The sequence below is a fragment of the Pholis gunnellus genome (genome assembly GCF_910591455.1).
Source record: "Pholis gunnellus genome assembly, chromosome: 3".
Lineage (NCBI taxonomy): Eukaryota > Metazoa > Chordata > Actinopteri > Perciformes > Pholidae > Pholis > Pholis gunnellus.
In genome coordinates this window covers 23,746,568-23,765,894 of record NC_136529.1, presented here as the reverse complement: position 1 = coordinate 23,765,894, position 19,327 = coordinate 23,746,568, and the positions used below count along the sequence as shown (strand labels likewise).

Genomic DNA, 19,327 nt, shown 5'->3' with positions numbered 1-19,327 from the left:
GAGATTGAGGGCTGAACATGGACCTTTGGCTATAACTCACTCTTCGGAAACCTCTCGCTCAAACAGGTTTAACCCCCCCCCCCCCCCCCCTTCACCACAGGAAGAAAACTAAATGTGCCGTTACATGTAGATATTATCAAGGGGTCTGCTTTTATTTCCATTTCTAGTTATTTCCTTGCTTTAGGGAGAACCTCTAAATATGCTCAGGAGGTGATAATAAGTTGCAGGTTCCTTTCTGCAGCTGTCGATGGCTGTGGAAAATGTGAACACATCCAGCCTACCTTCATGATGCAAGTAAATCGTAATGATGTGTGTCCCTGGTCTTGGTATGGGGGGGGGGGGGGTGTTGGACTGCTCTCAGTTTCACCCATGTCCTGTTGATGTAGCTGTCTGGATTCATAGTAGTCTCTTCTGGCTCTGTCCAGCTTGCTCTTCTAGTCATGCAGGCGGTGTTGTGGTTGTATTAGACGGGTAAAAAGGATGGATGGAAAAGTCGTTAAAATAAGAAATAGTCAAAAGGCCCCAGGCGTCACCCCGGGTGTTAGGGTGTTTTGCATATGTGCCTCGTCTCACCCAGGGTTCCCCATGGGACTTTATTTTGGAAATAATCTGTACAATAGTCAAAGGCGAGAGACAAATAACTCTTTGGTCCCGTTTTTTTATTGTGCCATGACACGTGCTGTTTGTCAATTTTAAAACAAAATCTTGCGAGTCAAGAAAGTTTCAGTTCATCGTAGTAACATTTAGTTTTGTGTGGAACGGCTCAGTGAACCACATCTCTCGTCTCGCACAATGCACTTCACCAGCATGGCCGTTAACTTGGCTTGCACATATGTAGCGTTTATCTTGCCTGATGTGTTTTATTCAACGGCTCTTTTTACCTGAAAGAAGAAGCAGCGAGACCTGTTGGTTTGTGTGAGTACAGCTCGGTACCGTAGCTTCAGACTTTTAATTATGTAGTCTTTTCAAATTAAGTCTTATACTTCAACAGTTCAATGACGAAATGAGACTTTCTTGACTAGCACAATTATCTTTTCAATTTAGAAACATATGAGTAATTCATGGCCCAATTTAAAAGGGATCAAAACATGATTTGTACACCGCAGACTTTGCCTGTCTATTGGGAGCAATGGTCGCTGAAAGACAACTTCTGCAAGATTGAACGGCCAACCCTGCGATTAATGAACCATAGCTGTAAATAACACAGCTGTAATGCTGTAAAAAGCGATCTTTAAGCACTCTACACACTGTCAACTCTACACACTGTCAACTCTATACTCAAACACTCCGATTGCCTCTGTGCAGTCTCGGGCCCGGAGCCTTTTCTCTTTGAGCGCCCACCTCTGCTGACTGAGCGCCCACGCGCCTCCTCGCTCTGCAACCAGTGTAGCCGGAAGCTTTTTTCGTTGGTGACTCTGGCTGCCAACATGCCGCAGCAGCCGGGAGCGACGAAGGCTTTGGGAATTAACTGGTGACAGGGACTCTGCGTGGACTCCAGAGTTGGCCAGAGACCTGATCATCGCGCCCCGCTATCGGCGCAGTAGACGGGATGAAATATGAACTCTTTTTTAATATCCCGCCTAATAACTGTGTTGACAAGCGCCATGAGTTACCTTCTGCAGGACTGTCGTGGCATTTGGATAATTAGCTGTAAATAGTGTTTTTATTATACCTCGCCATCACAACGTTTTTTTTTTTATCGTAGCAAAGGTTAGTTGGTAATTTTACTCGGCTTATTATGGAGCTAAATACAGGTGTGTTATAGGTGGTGGTGGGTTAAAAGGGACCTGACCAAGAGAACCACTGCAAGAGCCAGTGTGTCTGCACCAAAGCCCAATTAATTTACACTTCAAGTCATCCCGCCCACATGCCTGCTTCCACTTGGCACCAATACTTGGCTCATTTAGAAAAGCCAGAAAGCTCTCCTCTATATACTCCTTTGTGAGTGATGTTTGTTTTTGTTTGAAGAACTGGACAGAATTCTCTGTTTTTGAAAAGTGGGGTAATGTTCCCGCTAGTTGGCAGAGGGACAGAGGTCCCAGTCTGATGAACACACACAGAAACTGATAATTGCTTTTGCGTCATGTTTGTGTACACCACCTCCTCGGTGGCCGCACTGCAACACAGGCCTGAAGCTGTTTGGTTTTTTTTCAAGCTCTAAAATATGAAGATGAATTTATACAGCACAGAGTGAAATTCTTTGCATTTTACTGTCAGGCTTTGGATAATGGGAAACAGCCTCGGGGAGCTTGAAAAGTAGGTAAATAGGTTTACATTTATTTGCGAACCGAAATCGAAATCCCCCCCCAAAAAAATCCAGTGTCATACATTGGGATTTCAACACATCAGTCGTGTTAGCATCCCCTCATACTTAAGTAATTACACTGGAGTGATAGTGATGGCATTATTAGTTGTTTGAGTCTCCAATTAAACAGTTTCGGTGGCTGTCGTTCCTGCTGGCCGGGCTCCCTGTTGGCACAGGATCTGGCTGGCAGTGTAAATAGGAGTACAAAGCTGACAGCTGTCTGATAAATTATGCACAGCCCAGTGTTTCAGAGGTGGATACACACACACACACACACACACACAGAAACACACTGATCCTCGTGCCGCTCAGGCCCCAGCGGTACAGTTGAGAGGGACTGGAGACTCATTAAACTCCTCCACACATTTGGTTTCTGTCTCGGCCCCCGTCCCCTCCTCTGTGGTTACCGAGCGTCTCTCCGTCTCGCGTGTCCGTCGTCTTCGCACCTTCTTTTTAACATCCCTCGTGTTTCGCTCTGGCTCCCTCTTGCCGCTCCCGTTCGCTCATCTGGTATCTCCATTAACACGGGGGCACTGTAGCTCCCCTCTCCTCTCATATCGTCTACAGATTAGAGGGCTCAAACCAAACCATTTGAAGGGAGACAAAATATATATATACGGCCAAAATCAACTCGGTGGAGGCCTTCTAATCCCGGTCTACAGAGGAAATCCATGCTCCAGACAGAAGGAGTCTTATTTAGCAGTTCAGTGTAACATCTTATTTGTGTTCTGCGCACGAGCAAACTTCGCTTGCTTCCACTTTCTAATAAAGCAGTAAAATGATCCAGGAAACCTTGTAAAGGTTCCATCATTTGTAACTGACGGCTTTATTAAAGTTGGATCGATAATTATCTGCTTTATAGGTTCATTATAAGCCATTATTAATAACGTTTGGTTTGCTCCAGCATAACACTCGATCTTGCTTTTAACACTTAATGAAATACTTAATTAAAGGGGAATTCTTTAATTTAGTTAAAGAAAAGGGATTTAGTTTTGAATTTGCCAAAGACGGATTAAAAGATAAATGGTCAAAAATCGAGCAGCAGTTGAGATGGTTTTACTTGTGATCTCTAGTATGGATCCAGCTCCAAATATACTGGATCCCACATCCTCCATAACACCACTTCCTGCTAGCGTGTCTTGTAACGTCTCGTTAAATTCCACAGCTAACGCAGAAAACATTATACAGCTGATTTCTTAAGTTGAACACTCTTGATGATGGGTAAACTAATCATCGTGTTGAAATTGGTGGAGTGGCCCTTTAATCACAGGGGCCCAACCAATGACCACTTAAGTCAAATTTAAACATTTTCCACGTTTGTATTGGTCCCAGTGACGTCAACCTTTGTCGGAGCTCAAGGATACGCGTGTGTTTTTGTGAGTAACACTTAATGTAAACAGAAACGTTTGTTTAAAAGAACGCTGTTAACATTTACAATTACTTCTGACTTACTAACGCCTGCTGTTTGAAAGTGAGAAACGCACGACTCTAAATGACTTATTTAAGTTTATAGCTGCAGACTCAGTGGCTTGTTGAAAAGTGAAAAACACTACTTCATAAAGGGACCTTACTAGAAGGTGGTACACTTGGCTTTAAGTAGCGTTCCACTTGAGTCTGTCCCTCCAGTCATGTCGGAAAAAGAGAAATTTAAGCATCTGCCTGTTTGTGTTACTCAGCATCTGTGGTTTCACCCCACAAAAAATAAATCCAGTTGACAGTGGAAAGTCCGGATTTCTTTTCTTGTGACCTCAAGTAATATGACGTGAAGTGACGTTAATCCAGCTTCTGCTGATGCACAAAATAATGACTCTATACAACTGACAAGCCGCACTCGGACATTTTCTCTTCATGGATTCACAATATGTGGCCAATTTAGTTTTCCCCCCGTCACTCTATCGTTCCTCGTCCTCCCTCCTTTCCTCTCCTCATCCTGCCGTCTGGACGGTGCATTAGAGTCGTGTGAGAGGACCTGGACGTCATGCTTTCTCCTTGTGTTATCACAATCAGCCGTCGGTGTCCTGTTTCTTCACATGTTGCCACGTTGTCACCTTCTGCAGACTTTGTCTCCCCCACCCTGTTAAGTCCACCTTTTTAAAAAAAGCAAACACCTTTCTCCGTTCGTATCGCCGAGATCTCGCTTCCCACGATGTAGCGATACGTGGCTTGGCATTTTGCCACGTGCCAGAGATGAAATGTTGAGGTCAGGTTACGTTAATCTCAGCGGACCTGCAGTGACTCCATCATGTGGACTGGAGACAGTGAGGGTTAATGGGTATGCAATTACTCCCCAGTCACACACTGTAAAACCTGAGATAATCATAAAAGCTATAGTTTCTTGGAAACGTGCTTTATCACCATTTTGCTCAGAGTTGTGCGTTTTAACTTCCAGTGGTTTGAACCACAGGCGGTGCCTAAAAAAAGAAGGAGAGTGGCCTGTGTGGAAAAGTTGAAACAGAATTCACTTTTGGAAAAATGCAACACAATGTCAAGCTGCGGTGGCCAATCACGTGACCAGCGATCCGGAGCTGTACAGCCAGCCATGAGGGAACAAAAGATTTTGGCCCTTCCCAGACTATTTCTTGACCGGCAAAGAAATAGTCCGGCACATACCGAAAAAACATAATTTGTGCACTTCCTTGGGTCCCCAGCAATGCACCCGCCAAGTGTGAAGTAGATCAGGTGAACGGTTCTGGGGATGCGGAGAAGGACACACAGGCAGACAAGAGACAGAGATTCCTGGCTTTGTAGTTGGATGTGAGGAGCATAAAGAGCTCAGAGGGTCGGGAGACGACGGGTTAGAGAGTCGTACGCCGCAGCCAACGCCACCTGATCCCACCGCGGCTCTAGTTAAGGCCTTGACTCCTAAACTGGGCCCAGTGGGACGCCGAAACAACACCAGGCATTCTCTATAAATATCACTGATCCAACCAAGCGTAGATCGAATGCACAGGATCCAAGCGCCACATTGCTAATTGGTAGGGGATGTGGTAACCTCTAGCCCTCCTGTCTCTATTTAAAAAAAAAAAAGAAAATGTTGATGCTGATGATAACAAAACACACGACATTGTTATCGTTCGGTCTCGCTCACGCTGAGATAGGAACCTCTGATGTGTCACCGTCTGGACCAGTAATGAATGAAAGCTGAAGTGTGCGTGTTTCCGCTGAGCCCACAGATCAAACCACAGGGACGGAGGAGCGGGGGGGGGGGGGGGGGGGGGGGGGGGGGGGGGTTTCGTCACCAGCGAGGGCAAGACATTTAATCAGCACCTGCGAAATTAAATCACTGAACACAATGACGGCCAGTGTGCATTCAGGTCCTTGGATGACTTCTCTGCTCTGTGTTTCACTACAGCAGCTTATTCATTAATACACAGGTTTTTTTGGTTTTTTTTCTGAAACAGCTGCCGTAACCTTTTAGTGCGGCCGTTCATATCAGAGCAGCGTCTGCAGGTTTTTTTTTTTGACTTTGTGAATTGGACAATCTCAGTGTGAGAGCGAGATTAGCCGTGGCTAAAACTCTCCGCCCGATCCCAGCCCCGGGCACAAACAGTACGGCTAATGTGAGCGTAGAATTAGTTTGTCATGCTGCTGCCGGATGAAAGTGTTGAGCCTCGCGCCCCGGACGAGCAAAGCCTGCAGTAATTATGAATGATTGTTAAGTTCACACAGATACCTTCGCCGCTTGCCCGAGGCAACGTTTTGTCACCATCGCTTCTTCTAGCCTGAAGGATCTCATTTTTATTTTTTGATTTTCCGCTGCTCTGTGTGTTCATGGTTGTGGGAAAAAGATGAGGATTTATTTGAACACAGCCTTTGGTTAACATCTGTTGGACGGAATACAAATATGGATTAAATGGGAAAGTGAAATCTCATTAGCCAAAATCCCATCCAAGTATTTTTTATGTAAATTTGAAATTGTGGGAGTGAATAGGAATGGTGAATTCTGAGAAAGAATAAACGTTGCTTGAGGCAGGGGGTGCTTTTTCAGCCAATACACAAATTGTGCCCGAACAACCTGCGGGCAGTGCATTTAACAAAATAACGCAGCGGTGTTTGTAGCCAAAACCTTCCAGAAATGCTGGACATACATTCACACCAATGGACGACATGAGAACAGCTTTCATGTTGCTCGGTGTCTCTGATGTAGTTTGATGTGAAGCCTTCGCAGTTTGTCTTCTGTGGCATTTGAAAAGATTTACATAAAATGTTCTTTACATTTGACTGGAAACCTTCGAGCCCTGCACTAAAAAAAAGAAAATTGCAGCTGGAAGGGCGCAGGAAGTGTGGAAGCGCTGATAGATAGGGATCAGTGGACACATCTGGCAGGAGGAAATCACCAGCAGTCGTGGTTCCATCCCCCTCCTGCCATGACATCTATCCAGGTATATGTGGCTTATCGCCGCGGAATTAATTTAACCGAAATCGCAACGAGAGTGGGATTGAATCATGAAGGGGTGAACAGAGACACCACAGGGTCGATTACTGCACCCCGGTTCCATTAGCTGCGTTTCCACCAAGACGTTCCTGGTGATTTTAGTCCCGGGACTTGCTGTCTGCGATTCCATATATCGTCATTCTGATAATCAAATCACCGCCGCGCTGCCTCTCTCTCTCTCTCCTTTGCAGCTCGCTCGCAATTTCTTTCTTTTTTTAAATGAGTCGGGAAGCAGACGGAAAAGCCCCAACTTTGCTTTTAATGTAATCACACAAAGAGAAGTTCTCCCCCCATTGTCCTAACATCGTCCTAAATCTTGTTGGTTTTATAAATGAAGCTGTACACGAGTTGAAGCAGCAGCGCTGCGTGTGTGTTTGACTAATCGGGGACATTCATTCAGAAAGTACCACCCCCCTGGACAGAGCCTTTGCTGCTCTGTCCAGGAGCAGAAAGGCCTGGTCCCTACGGTTGAAAAGCACTTCTTTTTAAAAGGTTTCCAGTCTTTGGGGAAAGTTCCTGCGGTCCAAAAGGGTCTATTAACTCTGTATCACATCTTCTGCCTGTAGAAATGTAAAGTTTTCCATCTCTGACCCTTACCAATTCATTTGCCCTGAAATGTCTTTAATGTCTTAAATGTGCCAGGTCCGCCTTATGGAGACATACCGGTTGTCTGCACACAGGGCAGCAAGAAGGACCCAGAGAACGTTACCGTGTGGCGCTGAGCATAAGATGCTCCGCTGGGTGAGGGCTTTGTCGTGCCTGCACTGGAGAGGGACGGCATAAACATGTAGCTGGTTTATTTGTTTCCCCTGGCTTTTGGGCCTGTGTGTTTGGAGAGACAGGAAAGAATGCTCAGTGTCTCTTTCTGCTGGAGTCGTGTACCAGAGGTCACCAAGCGCTGCTTTAACTGGGGAACGGCAAAAAGGGTTCTGCTGCAACAAGGCTGCGGAGCGTCGCTTTGGACGCATGAATCACAAATATGTGGAGCTCGATCCTCAAATCATGGATGAACGTCTTCTTGTCCCACTTTGGATTTTAAAGAACTGTTATTAAGGAGGTCTTCATCTCGCATGTTGGCCCCCCCCCCCCCCCCCCCCCCCCCCCTCCTCCTCATGAATAATCTATGAGCGTCCGCTTAATAAACATGAGGAGGGGGGGGGGGGGCGTGTGCTAGGCCGAGCTCTGGCTGCTGGGCCCCGTGAAGCTCAGCAGAAAGCTGGAGGGACGTCGAAGAGGGAGGGAGCATGTGAAGGAAGGGAAGGGGGGGTAAGAGAGAGAGAGAGAGAGAGAGAGAGAGACGAGACTGAGCGGAGAGATCCAGCCACAAGCCGGGGGTGGGAAGCCAATCCTGTCGGCCCCCTCAGAGTTGTCGTGTGTCTGCGAGCGGACGGAGGCAGTCCGTCGAGGGAGGAGAAGGAGAACAGATCTGCTTCCACCGTCTCGAGTGGCCGGAGGAGGGGGGGGCAGCCTGGATGGTGTGATCTCCTCCACCATGGGATGCAGCCTCTGTACCCTGCAGAAGCCCGAGGAGCATTATAAACTACTCTATGAAGTCTGCCAGGTACTGTGACCCGAGCCTCTGGAGGAAAAAACAACCTCAGGTTGTCTTGATTGTACTTTTTTTTTCTCCTGTTTTCGGCAAAAGCCACATTCAGTTTTAGGCTTTTTCTGTATTGTGACTTTTGTTGCGCTCGTGTCTCCGGGGGTCACCGGCTGAGTGGGAGCGGAGGGTGGAGTAGAGTGGAGTGTGGAGCTCCTGCAGCTGAGCAGCCTGAACTCTGGCCGCGGGGGTCAGCGAGAGGTGGCGCGCTGCGCTTAGGAGGAGGAGGAGGAGGAGGAGGAGGAGGATGAGGAGGAGGGGGGGGGGGGGGGGGGGGGGTGATGAAGAGGTGACAGCTCTCTCAATGTGTCTGCTAGTGTGTGCGCCGATCGCTGCCCACCTCCTCATTGTCGATGGAATGCTGACTCTGAGCTTTCCTGCTTTAACCCCTGCTTGACTTTTAAAAAAGTTTAGATTTAACGCTGCCGTGCTTGTGTTCCACTTGTTCTTTTCCACCAGAGAGAATAGAGCAGAGCGTCGATGCACCATTAACACAGAGGGAGAATGTTTTCAGGAGAGCATGGACAGGTTCTTTTTTTTGGGGGGGTTAAGTGTCTTAAATTAAACCATACTTCGGCACAAACCTGATACCATGAATTGGTTGGTTGATTAATTGCCAGTTATTGAGCAAAGATGGCAAACATTTTCTGGTTCGAGCTTCTATGAACTACTTTGTTTTATATTGTTGTAAATTGAATATCTTTGACTTTGGACTGTTGGTTGTTGGTCAGCCAATACTAACAATCTCAAGACATCAACGTGGACTTTTTTTATAATATTAACGGTTAAATGGACGATTCAAATAAATATTCTTGGTTAAGGATATTTTAATTTGCGTGATGGATTTATTTGGAAAAGATAAGTAAACCATGACGGGTTTTTTTTGTTGATGCACTCGAGTTGAAAATGATCAAATGCTCTTTTTCTCCTCAGACATTCAGAGTTCCCACCTAATACCTTTCTGTCTGAATCTTCCGCGCCATCAGGTGAACTCAGTATGAACCCAGCTTTTCCAATTCTCTTCTCAAAAAGCATTTGATTGTAGATTGTATCATGGAAAGAAAGTCATAATGAAACTTTTATTCTATGATCCGTCAGTGGAGAAAATGTGCGTGTACCGTGACTGGCGTGTGTTGCCCCACGAACAAAACCTGCAGCATGTTGCCGTTCGTCGTCAACTTTAATTGAGACGGCTCACTCAGACCGCCGGTTTAGTCATCTGAGAGTTTGGATTCAAGTGGCAGTCGGGTCTAATGAGTGAAATCATCTACACGCAGACGGCGTACGAGTCTGACAGACTGTGTTGCACATCTTTTGACGTTTTTCTTTTTCTTTCTTTCTCCTCGTTCTTTTCATCCACGATGGATCCCGGCCAAGTGTTCTCCTCCAATCACACCGAATTACATCTCCATTTGCTGCACGGGGTGCCGGGGTGGCTAGTGGCTGGTTTAAATGAACGTAATGATCGAGCTCTCCGCGCATCTCGCTCATTATTCTCCCTCCCGTCAGGGGGAAGATAGCGGGCGGGGGGGGGGGGGCTGACATTGTGCCTGCAAATGGTTTGGCTTTAATCCGGTCTGTTCATGAACAAAACAACAACAACAAAGACTAAGAGTTTTTTTGCGTGTCTGGAGGAAAAGATGTTATATTGCAGTGGCATAATAAATGGATTATGGATGCTGATATTGGGGTCAGAGAGACTCTTCCCCCCCAAACAGACCTCTAACAACGGCAAAGACATGGTTAATAGAAGAGGCCTGTCACTTCTTTTGTTCCGCTGTCTCCTCGGCCACATAATCGGTTGTCCTCCGTCTGTCTCTCAGTCTTCTTCAGTCTGCGTGCTGGTGTTTAACACGACGAGCCGTTTGACATGTTGCGGCCCACATGACAGCAGCGCTAACACAGATGAGTTCTGACGCACTGTGGCTGTGCGCTCTGTTCTTAAGAGGTTGGTGATGGTGATGCTGTCGAAGGAGTCGCGGAAGGAGTTTGTGATTGTTTCTTTTTTTTTTGTTCTGGTTGTTTTTGAAGGTGGCCATGTTGCGAAACCTTTTTCCTTCAGGACTGCAACTATTTTTTTATCATCCATTAATCTGACGATCACGTTCTCGAGTCTTTGTTTAATGTGAAATGTCAGAACATTGTGAAAAGTATATTTTGATTTTAAAAAAATTCCCTAAGCAATGAGTTCCAAAACTATTTGGGACCAGCTCTACTTTTCTGTCTTCCAATTTCCTAAAAATAAATCGGCCAACGTTTCCTCAGACAGACAGAATTGAAAGCTTGTCCTCTGGTCAGTCAGGAGGAGAGAAGCAGTTTCTGTTTTCTTTAAACTCATCAGCCAGCGCTGTAGACCGATGACTTGATGCTGTGAGATTTCACTCACTTGAGTTTTAAAAGCAAAATCTTGATCAGTCTTGACCTGGTAAAGTTCATCTTGCCTGTGTAACTATTTGCCTTTAAACCTAAACAGTGACTGAATAACTGTAATGATACAACTATGAGCTTAGTAGTTGCTCTATATACCCATAGGTCTGAGAAATAGTGAGTTTTCTATGTTGTTCTTTTTAGCAAATTACATGATGATCAATCTAGGACAGCACGCATTACAGAGCAGACGCAACCAGTCCGGCCCTCAGACACACAATGTTTAATCATTGCAGATGTGTCCTACTGGAAGGTGCATTCACAATGTACAACTACCGGCTCTGGTTAATGATGACGGACGGGGTCGTGCCTGTCTTCACCGTGCAGGTTACTGTGGAGCTCTTTACAGCACGACCGTTACGTTCTCCGGAGGGTTTTTGTTTCAAACTGCATTGAAGCGATTGGTCTCAGAATATGCGTACAAAACAGGGAAATGTTCAAAGTCTACTCAACCTAGCGCTGCGATATTGTAGTAATGGCCGTGGTCAGCGGCAGGAAAAGACTTCTATGTTACATTTTCTGAGACTTGCCCTCGAGTCTGTCTGTCTCGTCTAGGGTACGTTAGATGGTGGTTGAAGGAAATCTATGTGGGCACATCCGTAGCTTGTGCCTTATTGCAGGGCTGGGGGGGGTTCTGGGAGGTCTTATTTCTCCCTACTGATATAATACAGGCAGATCCTCTTGTTCGGTGAGCCTGGCACAGCGCCCACCTTTCTGCTCCGCCGCTTTATCTCTCTGAGGACTTAATAATCCGCCAACACTTGAAATCTTTCCAGTTCATTAAACACCTTAGCTCCATCTCCCATGTCGGAAGCGTGAAAAAAAAATATGCTTTCGCTCTGTTTTATAAAAGTCAACAGACGTCTCCTGAAGGCATTCTTATCAATCCTGGCAGGGTTAGAAAAGCTCGCTTGATTTATTTTTTTTTTGCTAACTTTAGCAGTGTGTGTGGGTGGAATGAATTAAGAGCTTTGGTGAACATTATTTCCTCGAAAGGAATTGCACTGAACACTTCGCTGCGAGTCGATAGAGTTATGCTGGAGATCAAACGTTGTTCGGGTCTATTAAAGGCCGCCAACGTGGCGTTCTAGATAAGCGTCTTCCCCTTTTTTGTTATGATCATTAAAGGCCTGAGCTGCGGCGGGCTCAGCGCTCCCTTTTAAACTTGACCCTTCTGACAGCGGCGGACCCCTCGGTCCTCTCTTCAAAGCTAAAGGTAAGCACCATGTGGAGATGTAAGCTCAGCTGCTTTTGTCAGGGACTTTAAGGCAGAGTCCTTGGAAACTCTGTTTGACATTTCTCGGGCTCTTAATCTCCCCAGAAGCACTCTGTAATGGCCGTGGCGCCATGCTGCGGCTCTTACAAGAGCTTAATTAGAGCCTCAGCGCAAGCCGGCGATCGGGACTCGGATCCACGGCGAACTGATCTGCACTATTGTCTTCTATAAGTCGGTTGCTTTCTACGGCTTCTCCGCCTCTCACTGTCGATTTCCTCCCTCCGTTCCCTGCAGAGGAACAGCATCTTGAAACCCCAAAAAAACGATTGATCTGCTGGGCAATAGAAGTTTACAAATGAGCCCGCTGGAACCAAGTGCCGCTGCCTAATTAGCTCTATTCCCCATTGAAGATGTGACGCGCAGCTCAAGAAGCCAAGTTGTCACAGCGCCAGATGGTCTCAGTGCAACATCTCCCCTGGACGAGACCGACAGAGAAATTTAATGGAAATAATTGTACAAGACGGCCCCGCCATCCCTCCAATCCTCTGCCCCTCCCCTGCCCCGCTGTCAGAGACCCCTGTCATCAAAAGAAAGGGAACTTGCAAAGATGTAGCCTGTCCCCCGTTCTACCCCCCTTCCCCGGTAATGAGGCTTGACACAGACGGCGTACAGAGACCAGATCAGAGCGCGGCCACCGGAGCCTGACACTGTGTGTTTTTTAATAACGGCCAAGATCGAGCCCCCGTTTGGCCGCCACATCTGTTAAACACTGGAGCAGGTGGCCGGCGGCCGCAGGGGAGCACTCGCTGGAGCCCCGTGTACTTAACCGTCAATCCACGGCAAATGACAAAGAGGGGATCAAACCAAGCTTTAAGAAAGCATATTAAAACCCAACAGTGGTTTACCCGTTCCCACCACTTATAGATGTCATACATGTAGATGTGGTGGACAAGGTACAACAAATGGCTCAGGGTCACCGGACGCATGGATGTCAGATATAATTCTCAAACTAAAGCTCTTTATCAAGACTCTCGGGTTCTCCACAAACAAGCAAAAGTACAGAGATTATTACGTTTGCTTTGTACATGGCAGGATTTGTCTCAATAACAAGAAGGCGTGAGGGCAGATGAGTTCAACGTGGATAGTCTGTTTGTTTTTTTTTGGTTTCCTGTTGTGAAGCGCTCTTAATTTGCTATTTGAACGAGCTGTTGTTTTTCAAGAGCAGCGGTGCAGAAACATGATTATCACTGTAGGGACGTAATTAAGAGTTTGCTGATTATAACATTAGCATTAACACGCAACTTGTTAGTGCTTTATTTGTGTGTTGTATACGTCCCCTAATGAATAATACGTGTGTGGCCTACATGCAGTCACTTTCGGCTGGTTCAGGATGATTATGAAGTCCTGCAGATGCACGGACACTGATATCGGTGACAATGGGGCCAATCCATGTAATTCTAATTCTATGTTTTTATAGTGTTGACCTGCATTAGCAAGGTTCTCAGCAGTGTGTTGACTCTACAGGAGTCTGGCTTTACGTGTCAGTAGACTCCTGACACCTGCATGGAAAGGAGCTGTGATCCTTTAGTGGACATTGAACATCCAGAAGACTTTTATCTTGTTGTTGTTTTTTTGAGTGTTCATGTCTGCTCCCCTTCTTCCAGAGAAGTATATCTCTGTTGCAGCTCTGTTCGATCGCTGTTGAGCAAACAGACCTGGCACAGAGCTCAGTGTGATTCCTCACAGGGTATATATATACTGTAGTAGGTGTGTGCATTGTGTGAGGCTGGACAGAGAGGGGAAGCCTGGGGTAGTGCGGTGAGATAACGGCTAATGAAGCGCGGCACAACCCGGGGTCCTGCTGATGCCTCGTGAACTCCAGCCTTAATTAAACTGCATGCGGCTGCTCGTGTGTCCGTGCCGAGGGGCGGAGAGTGATGTCCTCCAGCTGCACTCTCCCCTTCTGGTAGCCTTGAGATGCCACAAGTTGGCAGCCTTTAGAGGAGGTAAACGATACCGATGACTCAGACAAATGTTGTTTTCTTCGTTAAAAAGAGTATTGGCTGCTTTCAAGTCAACGTTCTTGCAGATTGATTCCGAGTCCACTGAATGATTGCAGTGCTAATGCTGCTGTGTTTCACTCATAAAATACGTCTGAGAGAGAAAATCATCCATTTAAGATCTGACTTCTTTTTCAGAGCTTATTCAAAAACACAACGGGTGGAACAGGTGATTGTTAAAGGGCTTAAAAGTCCAAGAAAATGTATTCCAAGATAAGTGAAGTTCAATAGACTCGCTTCACACCTTCACTTCGGCTTCCATTAGACGAGAGAGAGAGAGAGAGAGCAGGAAGCACACTGGAAGTGATTTGGGTTCTTAATTGATCAGCTGCGGATAACACAATGCCCCGTGCTTTAATCAGATTAGCAATAAACAGTGGTGTCTCTTTCAGTCAGCATTACGTTTTTCTGGCTGTTTGTTCTGTAATCCTCAGTAAACTCGCACACTGTGGCAAACAAAGGCTGCTGTGTTTTCATGCCTCGCACCTCGGAGAGTTTTTCTGTCCACTCGGTTTAAAAAAATACAACAAGTTGCAGATTGCAAGACACACACACACACACACACACACACACACACACACACTGAGAAATCACTGGCTGGTCCTCGAATCTTCTGTGAAATAAAAGAGGGATTAACTGTGTTTTTCAGGCAGAATGACCCACATTCAGACTGCCACTCAAACGTTATATAGCCCCCCCCCCCCCCCCCCGCCAACCCCAACCCCAAAAACAATAAGCCTTCAAGTCTTCACGCTCTCTATCACGTCAGCGCTCCTCTCCGTTCCGAAATATAGACTTTGAAGAATCCGTCTAAGGAGTGTATCCGAGCAGAGAGCGGAGGCGAGCGCCCCGGCTCTGCAGAACGCTCGTCTATACAGTGGAGTTCCCAGGGTTTCCCTCGGCCCGGCGCTCAAAGGTTCGCCCGTTCGCCTGTTAAGAGTTTCCACTCTGTTCACCTCGCTGCGTTTCCCCCCGAGGAACAGAAACACTGGCTCTTTAATGATGTTCCTCTCTTCTTTATTGTAGGATTAGGCGGTGATGGAATGGCCGTATCAAAGACTAATGTTACACAACACGCTCAGTGAATTGATTAAATATCCTGCAACGGCTTTTTCTATTTAGTAATGATAAGAACATGGAGAGAGGCAATTGTTTTTTTTACTTTTTTTTGCAAACAGACATTTTTTTATGCATGTAAATAGATATACATTTTTTATTTATATCCCTGTATAAATGGTTGTACTCTTAACCCAATCATACAGTTTAGCAACCCTAACTAGGGACAGCAGGCCTGTCAAGCCACTCGTCTTTACCAGTGGCGAAGCGCGGCACCGCAACCACAAAAATGAGTTTGCATGTTAGCATGTCTGGCTAACTCGCTCACTACTAACCTACCATTCCCTTCAAGGCCAATGAGCATTTCATACTACATTATTTTGATGGTTTACAGGTTACATTGAAAAAAGAGCCCAGTTGACATCACCGCCACTCTGTGGAAACTGGTCCTAGAGTTTACATTAACCCGCTGTTTCCTCCTGTAATGGGTCAATCTAACATCTGTATTGCTTGTTAAACAGGGTTATGTTGGAATTAAATAACAATCTGATCTTATCGTACTTATTATCCAAAGGCTAACAACAACAACAATAATTGTATTAATCTATTTCAATAGCTTCTAAACTGATCCCCATCTGGTGTTTATCCTAATGTATCCTATAATTAAGATGTTATTTAAGAAAGCTTTTACAGTTTTAAAAACAAGTCAGCTGGAAGTATTAAAAACTCAACGGTGGACGGCGTTTTCAACCCACTCACCAAGCTAACCTTGAAAGAACAGAAACCTATACAGAAAGCTTGACAAGCTCAGCAACAGTAACTAGGGGGGGGGGGCTTGGCAAACGGTCAATTCAAATAAATTTTAACTCTGATTGATTCCCGTGTTTATTACTTTTTTGATATCAGGCTCCTCATGAATAAGAGGCTTGATTTTCAATAAAACTACCCGATTAAATAAAGAATAAACAAAAAAGAGCTGAGGCAGCCTCAGCCCCATCTACCATATTACAAAGACCATGATGAAAGAGACGGCGCTCACCGCCTGGCAGATAAGCATCTTTGGCAGCAGGTTAGCAATCGCTGATTACACACACACACACACACACAGATTCCCACATCAGCATCTCAACCCCAGCTTGATGTGCTTTCCACGGAAGATACCGCGGCACGGCTCACCCCCGCTGCCCCTAATTATTCCCCAGCGGGCTGCAGACTGGCATAGATATCTCATGAGATATTTTCAGCCAAAACCAAATCTTGTGCAGGGACACGGGTCCAGCGATTTCCACTTTTGCAGTCGAGGTCAGATGTTATATTTTAATGAAAGAAAAATAGGCTGTGAGTAACAAAGCCCCAGCTGTGTAAATTCCTCACCGAACAGCGACACAGCAGACGTGTGATTTAGACCTAATTAGTATTCCTTTAAGTAGGGCCTGGCTGCCCTCTCGTCATTAAAAGGGATTTAGCGGAGACCCCTTCTCCTGAGGATGCGCCGGAGTCATTCCTGCGCGTCAGTCATCGCTGTGTCAACGCGAACGACGGCTCAAGTGATTGGTATTCGAAAAAAAAGGTAAATCTGACCTTCAGAGTACAGTTAAAGGAGGCACTCTAGAGTCTGGTTTCTTCGGCTCATTACTGCATCGGCTCGAGGTCGGCGCTCTTCACGGCGTTAAGGCACAGTTAACACGGCATGGCTGGAGCTCAGTGGCGGTGAAGCATTGTGTATTGTGTCAGGGGAGTGTTGTGTGTTTTTTCCCAGTGTGCCGCAAAGGGCCGCTCCGTGTCAGAGGTGAGCGCAGTGAATGGAGTTCGTGGGGGACCCCCCCCTCTTCCACAGCTGGGACGAGACCCCCCCCCCCCCCCAACATTGAGAGCACTGAGGCAGAATGCTCTGGGCTCAACAAGACGGGGGGCTAAAGGCTTTGTCTCTGGTTCATTGCCTCCAAGTAGCCCCCGGGATTCCTGGCAACCAGGTTTGATTGTTGGAGCCTGCATGCAGAGAGGAGGAAGCACAAAGGCGCTTGTATTCCTCAGCTGATGTACAACATCACGGCTCGCTGTGGGAAACAAAGATGGTAGAGGATGTGAGGTCCCGTGTGATTTAAGGAAGGCTTATTACCGATACCGGCGGCAAAAGCACATAGGAATTTAGACGTCTTCTTTTATGTTGTGGTGTTACTGGGTTTGGTTGTGTTAAGCCAAGGCCAGTTTGCTTTAAGGAGGGAGCGGTGTTAAACCTCAAGGTTGCTTTGTTTTACATTAGCATTCTGTGATATGATAACACGCTTTTCTCAATGCCGATTTATTCAGAGCAAACTGCGAACAGATGAGCTGTTAAGTTTTGATGTAGAAGAAGTAGAAGTTTAAGTCCGCTGAGATGATCCAATTATCCTGCAGACCCAGGATTAGCATTAATCTGCTCTGGTTATTAGTGGGCACATAGCCTCCTCTGATTTCTGCATTAAGTTCCCTCCTTTTCCTGCCTTCTTCGTCCTTCGTCCTTCCTCCAAGCGCACACACACACACACACACACACCAGCCCAGTGCCTTTTGTTTCTGTACGTACTCCTTTACAGAAGGAGCTCAGCTTTTACATTGTCTGGGTCAAAGGCAGGTTGTGTGTATATACACAGCATTCATTCCCTGGAGGAGATGTAATATTAATGCTGATTAAAGCGCAGTGCCACAGTAAAGTCTGCAAAGTGTGCCGTGAATGCGAATGAGACACTCAACGGCCTGAAGGCAGGCGCGCCTAACCAGCCACGCGTTTATCAGAAAATTAATCCTCAAACACGGACTCGTATGTTAGATTTGTCAGGAGGAGTGAAAAGGAACGCTAGGGATTTACGACCTGCGACTCCAAATGCTAGAAAGTAACTCGATTCGAAGGACACTCCTGAGCGTCTGCATCGGATGGAGAGGCAGGAGGAAGGCAGCGTTGAGTCTGTGAAATGAGGTGAGCCCCGGGCCTGAGATCCCATCGAAGCTTTCCACACATCCAGGAATCGCAAACTGACAAAGTCCGCGTGATGTGGTGATTTGAAAGTGGAACAGCGGCTCCAGGGGCGAACCCTGATTAAAAATGAGAGGGCCAGTGGGATGACCCAGGATGCAATACGCATGCAGGGGGGGTCTTACAACACTTACGCTCGTTGGGTTCATGCTTGTTTGGGGTGTTTAACATCTCCCGCCGTAGATGCTTTGGGTGAACTGACAGTGGCATTCGGGCCGAATCAAAATATAATCCGTGAGCTCGGCCTGACATTTTGGGAATAAGCATAGATCTGTGTGCAGATTTCGTCTCATTGGATCCGGTGACACATTCCATTGAAGACTTTACCAGGTCTGCGCTCATCTTCCATCAGCACACAGAGGCCTTAAGTGGCTCAAGCAAACCTAATTGGCCTCTCGTCTGCGACGCGACGCTGCCTTTTTGCTCGAATTATTCTCAGGTTAACGCGCCGCACCCGCTCCACTCGCCTCCGACGGCAGGTCGCATTTATCTTCTTCTGAGAAATTACTCGGCTAAATGAGGGCTCCGCCGCGCAGCCTCGGCTAATGACCTTGATTAATTAAAGAGAGACTCATCCTAATTAAGGTCTTAACTCTGCTCGGTCCGACTGTGACCCTGTAAAACGAGCCGAGGCGGTAATGAGTCATGTCTCCTACAGAATATCGCTCTTGAGTTTGTGTGGGCGCAGTGCTTCATCATCTCGGGTAATGATTAAATCAGTGAGGAGTACCGAACATCATCTTCAGTCTAAGAGACCAACAATAGCAAGTGGAATAACAGCTGACATGTTTTGCGTCCTTCCATCACGTTTGTTGATCAAAATTGCTAATTCGTCCTCCCTTTGTCTTCTTCCAGGTCAATGGCAAGGACCTCTCCAAGGCCACCCACGACCAGGCGGTGGAGGCCTTCCGCACTGCCAAGGAGCCCATCGTGGTCCAGGTTCTGCGCCGAGCCCCGCACCTCAAAGCGGTCGGCCCGGCTGGTGACGCCCAGGTCTCGGACATCAGCACCCAGACGGACATCACCCTCCAGCACATCATGGCCCTTACAAAGCTCTCCCCCTCTTCACCCCCCATGACGGAGCTGGAGGAGTATCTGCTCCCAGAGGAGTAAGTGCCAGCTCGGTTCATGAAGGACCGAGAGAGAAAGCCCTGCTAGAATGAGAGAAGATGGCTTAGAAATTGAATCACATAATTATTTATTGTCCGCATAATG

At 46.7% G+C, this 19,327-nt stretch overlaps 1 protein-coding gene across 1 annotated transcript in view; it reads left to right on the top strand.

Moving 5' to 3' along the window:
- Window positions 1-19,327, top strand: part of pdzrn3b (PDZ domain containing RING finger 3b) — a gene marked incomplete at its 5' end in the record, with an annotated part of 87,867 nt that overhangs the window by 61,639 nt on the left and 6,901 nt on the right. The window contains one exon of the mRNA XM_079186094.1: window positions 18,968-19,221. Within this exon, the coding sequence (XP_079042220.1) occupies window positions 18,968-19,221 (254 nt within the window). The remainder of the gene's footprint in view (window positions 1-18,967; window positions 19,222-19,327) is intronic.